General features: G+C 46.3%; 1 protein-coding gene across 5 annotated transcripts in view; it reads right to left on the reverse strand.

Annotated features, from left to right (window-relative positions):
- ALDH18A1 (aldehyde dehydrogenase 18 family member A1) overlaps positions 1-5,728 on the reverse strand; it is a 47,765-nt gene extending 42,037 nt beyond the window's left edge. For 2 of the 5 annotated variants that reach the window (XR_008616073.1, XR_008616072.1), the window contains exons 1-2: positions 5,565-5,727; positions 1,964-2,079 (exon numbers count right to left, since the gene is read on the reverse strand). Coding sequence is in view for 2 of the 5 variants with exons in the window: in XM_055080849.1 (XP_054936824.1) it covers positions 1,964-2,051 (88 nt within the window). In the remaining 3 variants the exon portion in view is untranslated. Of the gene's footprint in view, positions 1-1,963; positions 2,080-5,564 lie in introns of all 5 variants that reach the window. The other 3 variants (XR_008616074.1, XM_055080849.1, XM_024121400.3) reach the window with 3 other exon arrangements.
- Positions 5,729-7,697: the final 1,969 nt, after the last annotated feature.

The raw sequence follows: 7,697 nt of genomic DNA on the forward strand, positions 1-7,697 counted from the left end.
AAAGAGGAAAACAAATACCATATGCTAACACATATATATGGAATCTAAAAAAAAAAAAAAATGTTCTGAAGAACCTAGGGGCAGGACAGGAATAAAGACACAGACGTAAAGAATGGACTTGGGGACATGGGGAGGGGAAGGGTAAGCTGGGACGAAGTGAGAGAGTGGTATTGACATATATACACTACCAAATGTAAAATAGATAGCTAGTGGGAAGCAGCCGCATAGCACAGCAACATCAGCTCCGGGCTTTGTGACCACCTAGAGGGGTGGGAGGGAGGCTCAAGAGGGAGGGGATATGGGGATATATGTATATGTATAGCTGATTCACTGTTATACAGCAGCAACTAACACAACAATGTAAAGCAATTATACTCCAATAAAGATGTTAAAAAAACAAAACAAAAACAAAATGGATCATGGACTTCAATGCAAAACTTCAAAACTTTTAGAAAAAGAAACAGGAAATCTTCAGGATCTAAGGCTATACAAAGAGTTCTTAGACTTGACCTCACATGTACAATCCATAAAAAGAAAAACTGATAAACTGGACCTCATCAAAGTAAAAAAGACTTTCCTCTGTAATAGACCCTGTTAAGAGACTGAAATGGCAAGCTACAAAGTGGGAGAAAATACTTTCTAACTACAAATCTGACCAATGTCTGTAGAAGACATTAAAAAACTCTCAAAGTTCAAAAGTAGAAAACCAAGCAATCCAATTAAAATGAGCAAATGACATTTCACTGACGAGGATATACAGTCAGCAAATAAGCACATGAAGAGACGTCCAACCTCACTGGCCAACAGAGAAAAGGAATTTAAAACCACAGTGAGATATCATTATATATCTATCAAAATGGATAAAATCGAAGAGTGGCAACATCAAATGCTGATGAGGATGAAGAGAAAGTGGATCACTCATACATTGCTGGTGTGAATGTAAATGGTACAACCACTCCGAAAAAACAGTTTGGCCATTTCTTATAAAACTAACTACCACATGCAGCTAACATACAACCCAGAAACTGAACTTTTGGACGTTTATCCCAGATAACCAAAACTATGTGCACACAAAGTCTTATACACGAAAGTTCACAGCAGCCTTTTTCATAACAGACAAAAAATGTTAAACAACCAGATGTCCTTCAATGGTGAATGGTTACACTAACTGTGGTACCCCCATACCATTAAATAGTATTCAGTAATAAAAATGAACATACTGACACACACAAGAACTTAGATGAATCTCCAGAGATTTATGCTGAGTAAAAAAAGTCACCCCCAAAGGTCACATACTGTATGATTTCATTTATATAACATTTAAAAATTATAAAAATGGAGCACAGATTAGAGGCTGCCGGGGGTTAGGGACAGGAAGGAGAGGACAGCTAGAAAAGAGAAACTTGAAGGATCCTGTAGTGATGGAAATCTTATCTTGACTCTATCCACCCTGGTCAATACCCTGGTTGAGATATTGGGATAACTGGGGAAAGGGTATAAGGGATCTCTCTGTATTAATTCTTGCAACTGCAAGTGAATCTATAATTATCTCAAAATTAAACACTTAATTACAAACAAGGAATGAACAAAAATAGCCTGCAAAAAATCTGGGGGGATTAAATAAAGGTAACGCTTTATCTTTAAAATTTTTTTTAAATTTTGAGTTATTTATTTATTTGACATACCAAAAGCTGTACAAAATTAATGTACACAACTTGATGAGTTTGCAGGTAAGTATACACTCGTGAAACCATCACCATAGTCTATGCCATAAACCTATCTATCGTCTCCAAAAATTTCACTTTATTGATAAATACAAACACAACGTTTCACCAGTAGGCTGCTTCCTTGCTTACTGCCTTTGTCCAATTCTGCCAAATTACATTTTTTTTACTTTTTAAAACCTTGTTGAAACACACTTGGACCAAACCTCCCACATATTTATGTTTCCTATGGTACCTACAAGATCTGGAGAGTGTTGTGGATTGGACCCAGGGCAGGAGACGGTGGGTGAAGGACTGGGATCCAGAGCGGCAGACTCGACTCAACATGCTGCAAGGTGGTCACTGACCAAGGTATCTGCAGAATGCATTTTAAAAAATGAATAATCAAAATACTAGACAATTCATTTTATTTTCGTCCACCTCCCCACACTGAGAGTAAAAACTTGACTCTCCTGCTCCAAACTCCCCTGTATTAGAGGAACTCCCACCTCTTCTACATATAGAAAAGAGAGAAAAAACAAATGTCTCCTTCCCAGGCTCTGACTCTATTCTTCCTTTCTCACAACCATCTTAGTTTTTTCTTTAAAATCAATCAATCAATTAACTAATTAGTTAATTATTTTTGGCTGCGTTGGGTCTTCGTTGCTGCGCGGGCTTTCTCTAGTTGCAGCGGTGGGGGCTACTCTTTGTTGTGGTGCGCGGGCTTCTCATTGCAGTGGCTTCTCTTGTTGCGGAGCACGGGCTTCAGTAGTTGCAGCGTGCGGGCTCAGTAGCTGTGGCACATGGGCTTAGCTGCTCTGCAGCATGTGGGATCTTCCTGGACGAGGGCTCGAACCAGTGTCCCCTGCACTGGCAGGCAGATTCTTAACCACTGTGCCACCAGGGAAGTCCCAACCATCTTAGTTTTTATGTAAACAAACTGAAACTAAGGATTATGAATATTTTGAGTGATAAAAAAATCTTTAAGGTATAATGTTTACGGATTGATATTAAATCTTCACCACAATTCCTATACAATTAGGGAGTCTCCAACAGATCACAAAACAGATTCAACATCCCGTAAGCAGCCATCTCCACCTTCCTGCTAGCACCTCCCCGACAGAACTCTGAAAACCACATATTTGAAATGTCAGCTTGATCCTTGCTGACACAAGAAAAGGGAGAAAAGGTTGGAGGCTGCTGTTTTGTCTTTCTTCTTGCCGTCCACAGGAATCCAAAGCACACTCTTGAATCCCTGGGAAGGAGTGGCAATGCCTGCAAATGGCTGGCATCTGAAATGACCGCGGGCACATCTCTTGGTGGATGAGTACATACCTAGAAATCTCAGAGCTGAGAACATAGTGACTGTGGGCATTTTCCCACGGTAGGTCAAACTTGAAGTTTTAGACAAAGATTAGTTTATTTTACAAATAGGTAGGGGACTTCTTCATCTATCTATCTTCATATATACATATATATATATACACACAAATATATACACACACATATATATATATAAAAACACATAGAATATGCCATTCATTATTGCAGCTCTTACACTACAGGGACATGGTTGTTTTCACAAGATAAGAAAAACACTGTGTGTTCTTTGCTTCCCGGTCTCCTTTTAACTTCTCTACGTATTGGTAGATATATTCAACCCTCTTAAACATGCCTCAACGTGCTTAAACATGCCTCAAAAGACTAGCATTTTGGGGCTTTCCTGGCGGCGCAGTGGTTGAGAGTCCGCCTGCCAATGCAGCGGACACGGGTTCGTACCCCGGTCCGGGAAGATCCCACGTGCCGCGGAGCGCGGAGCGGCTGGGCCCGTGAGCCATGGCCGCTGAGCCTGCGCGTCCGGAGCCTGTGCTCCGCAACGGGAAAGGCCACAACAGTGAGAGGCCCGCGTACCGCAGAAAAAAAACACAAAAAACTAGCATTTTTGCCCCAAAGTGAAGAGAAACAAGGAATGGTTAATGCTCTTCAATTTATACTGCACAAAGGTACAGAAAGAAGAGAGAAGAGACTGGAAGGATACATCTGTTGTAAAAGATATGGCCTCTAATAGGCAGTAGAAAGTGTTAAGTGCTCTCTGTTGACTTCAGTGTTTGTGACAGTATGGAAAGTCCCAAGAGAAAATCATTTGCATAACACTGAAGCATGATATGAGCCCATGATCTATGTTTGCTGCTTTTACAAATTCCTTCAGTAATTATTGCTAAACAATTATTTACATATGAATTCTACAAAATAACCCTAGAAGAGCCAAAAGGGTAAAATAATCAAATAGTGACACTAAAATTCTAATTCTATCTCCTTCACAAACTTTCCCCAGCAACTCTAGCATTAGTTTCTCACTGGTTCATGTGCTACTGCTTATTTTCCCAACTAGATTATAAACTTCCCACTGACAGCATGGTAAACATGGGACACAAGGATTCTGGAGTTGGAGAGATTTAGGTTCAAGCTTTGCACTTGTTAGCTGTGTGCGTTGCTAGCTGTGGGTCTTCCAATCTTTCTAAGTCTCAGTTTCCTCATCTGTAAACCAGGGACAATAACAGTAAGGACCTCACAGAATTATTGTGAGAGAATGCATGGAATGCGTGGGTACAAGAGATGCTCAATAAACATCTGCTCTCCTCTTTCAGACACTAATGATATCTAACAACACATTTCTTTATTTCTTTCAGGACCTGTCACAGGCACAAAGAATTCCATATCCTCTGATGGACAGACGTAATCATAAATTATATTTGTGGACTGTTTACCTCTCTCTTATCTATGAATAACTGAAAGCTCTGAATGTTTAAGGTCAGCGTTATCAGGTTGAAGACTGATCTAGAAACCAGGCCTCCCTGCCTCTCTCATGGCCTCTGACTGACCCCTACGTCACTGCAAAGGATAGTTCATCCTGCCAGAATTTATTATGCCTTCAAAAAGTACATGGCTGATTCCAGGGAGCAAAGGTTATGTGTGTCTGTCTAGACTCCATGTCATCAAATGAAAAGTTTCCACGTTTTGACTCACGACATTTCTCAAGTACCTTTTCACAGGTTCTAAACAGAAAGCCCTTATCTTTCTTACTTGAACAGAGAACTGAACTTCAGTCTCAACAAACGTCGCCCAGAAACACAGGCTTGGTATATGGTTCACCACTTTAAGACAAAGACCCAATGATAAAGCGCACTGCCTCTAGAGCAGAGAAAGGTGATGGGGGAGGGGGGATGGATCTGGGTCCACCCTGATGTGCCAGGAAGGAACTCTTCACAGACCGTATGCCACACTGCGAAAGGCGGTGATAAGCGAACTCTCCGGCTGCGGGGTGGCGGGGAATGGTTTTGAAGAGGGGATCACGAAAGCCCGGGCAGGCTGCGAGGGACTGCACACACAGGCCCCTGAGAGTCGCCGTGTGGACAGTCACCAACAGGGTGAAACCCCACCACCCATGCAGGTGCACTGGAAGCTGGCTCCGGACTCCTGGGCAGAGAAGGGGTCCGCTGGGTCGTCAAGCCTCCACATGGATCAGTTCCTGCATTTGGGTGTATCCGAGGGCTGCCACGGAGTTCGGGTGCCCGCAGTCCCCGCTGCGCCTGGGCCTCCGCGCCCGGGCATGTGGTGGTGCAACGCGCTCTGGGCGGCCCAGCCCGCCGCCATCCCTCCGCGCTCCCACACTCACTCGCGGGCCCGACCCCGCCTCCCTGCTCCGGCCGCGCGCCCCGGCAGCCCCCTCCGTCGCCCGCGACCCTGCGCACACACCTTCCCTCGCCCCAGCCCGGGCGGCGCCTCAGCCCCCGCGGAGGCACCGGCGCCACCCCATCCCCGCCACTGTCCCCGCCATCCTCGCCGCCCGCCCGTACCTACCTGAACGCAGCCGCCCAGCCCCGGCGTCCGGCCCGTACTACACGCGGGCGGATTCTGGCGCCGGCTTACACTCCCTTTTCTTCCGTCCACGTCCTGCAAGGATGACGTTACGTCAACAGCGTTGGAGTAAACCCAGGCCGCGCGGCCTCCGCTGTTGACGCGACGCAAGGGGCCGGCCCGGAGCTGCGCCGCGGCAATGGCGTAGGCGCCTTCTGAGAATCGGGCCCGCGCCCCACGTGGCGAGCCCAGCCCGCTGAGGCCAGGCCGACGACTGGGGGGGGCGGGGCGGGGCGGGGCTGGAGCGCTCTGGGTGAATGTCCATGTCCCAGGAGCAGACGGGAACTGGGCCGAAGAGGGTCGCCCATCGGGCCTTCCTGGGAGGCAGAAAAGATGCCTGGTTCCCTCAGCTGCTGGTAGATCCCATACGGTGTGTTTGTCACTGTTGATCATTATATCCCAGGCACACCTCAGAAATATCAATCGGTCGGATCAATGTACACAATTTGAGGATCCTACACTCCAGGCAAACTTCTGCTGCCTAAATGGAAATATGTTGGCACTGCGATAAAATGATTTGCCCCCTAGTCGCCTGGAGGTTTCCCCAAGTGTCCCAGCCCAACTCTCATTCAGCAAGGGCATTGGTGAGACTACTGTAATTTAAAATAGTTGTATTTAATCCCTGGCAATTGACACCATTCCAAAGGTGAATGCGGATCCACCCTTGAAATTAGAGCTCAGACTCTCTCCCTCTGTTATACTTGCTGTGTTTTCCTGAAAGGGCACATTCCTGCATAGGCACAGAGGTAGTGCTGGGCACGCTGGGCACGTGGGGGGTTGGGGAGGGCAGAGCACTTGGGTGGAGGTCAGTGACGAGGAAGGCATCTTGCCCCTTGCGTAGTTGTCCCTGAGAACATTGCTGAGCCTATTTATTCATTCCCTTGCTCTTAAAACGTTGGCTACTTCATGTATCAGGCATTCCCTAGGTTTGGAGGAAGACATCATCATCTCTCTAGATCAGTCCATAGCCTTATGAGAAGGCAGATAGGTGAGCAAAAGATTACAGCACTGTGTGATTAATGTTAGAGGAGGGGGTGCCCAGGGGCACAACAGGCAAGGCTTTGAAAAGAGCAGATATTCGAATTGTGCTTTGAAGGACAAGAAGTAAGTAGTTCATGTATAAGAGGGGAGCAGGATCACAGGAGGAAGAGGGAATGGAATATGCAGAGGCAGGAGACACCCTATGAGGAGAGGCTGCATGTGGGACATGACAGGCGGAGTGTTTGGTGGGGTAGGGGCATCTTGCAAAATATTTGTGCCATGCTAAAGGTTTCAAGTTTTATCATCCTCAAAGTTAGAGAACCATGACTTTTAAAGTACTGGAGTGTCATGATCAGATTTATGTGTCTGAAATCAGTAGAGAGGGTATAAGCTGGGAGCTTGGTTAGCCTATTGCAAAGGCCCAAGTAAAGAAATGATGACTGGGGAAAATGCTCCAGTAGGGGGCCGGGAGCATAAAGGAGGGAGAGGTGACCTCGCTAACTACTTGAAAGGGGGAGGGTGAGAGACAACGAGGGGTAGTTGCAAATCTGGTGGTGTTGCAACACAGTGTTAGGAAATAGATGAGGGGAGCAATTCTTTTGGGTGACGGATGAGAACACCGAACATGTGTTAAGTTTTGAGCACTTTGGATTTAAAGTAGGGTAGGGGATACAAAAGAAAACTGTCCTCCAGTAGTTTCATTGGGTACTTGAGCTTTTAAGATTCTCTCCATTAACTTAGAACAAAATAGGTAACTGTGGGTATAGCTAAAGTCATTAGGGACAGAGGCTTTTTCCACTCAGGTAGTGCTGTTCTGTTCTAAATGTGCCCTTAACCCACACATCACCTTATGTTAATTGTCTGCTTCCCTGCTAGAATATAAGCTCCTAAGAGCAGGGAAGGGGCTTCCCTGGTGGAGCAGTGGTTGCGCGTCCACCTGCCGATGCAGGGGAACCGGGTTCACGCCCCAGTCTGGGAGGATCCCACATGCCACGGAGCGGCTGGGCCTGTGGGCCATGGCCGCTGGGCCTGCGCGTCCGGAGCCTGTGCTCCGCAACGGGAGAGGCCACAACAGAGGGAGGCCCGCATACCACA

Source organism: Physeter macrocephalus, chromosome 20, assembly GCF_002837175.3.
Source record: "Physeter macrocephalus isolate SW-GA chromosome 20, ASM283717v5, whole genome shotgun sequence".
Lineage (NCBI taxonomy): Eukaryota > Metazoa > Chordata > Mammalia > Artiodactyla > Physeteridae > Physeter > Physeter macrocephalus.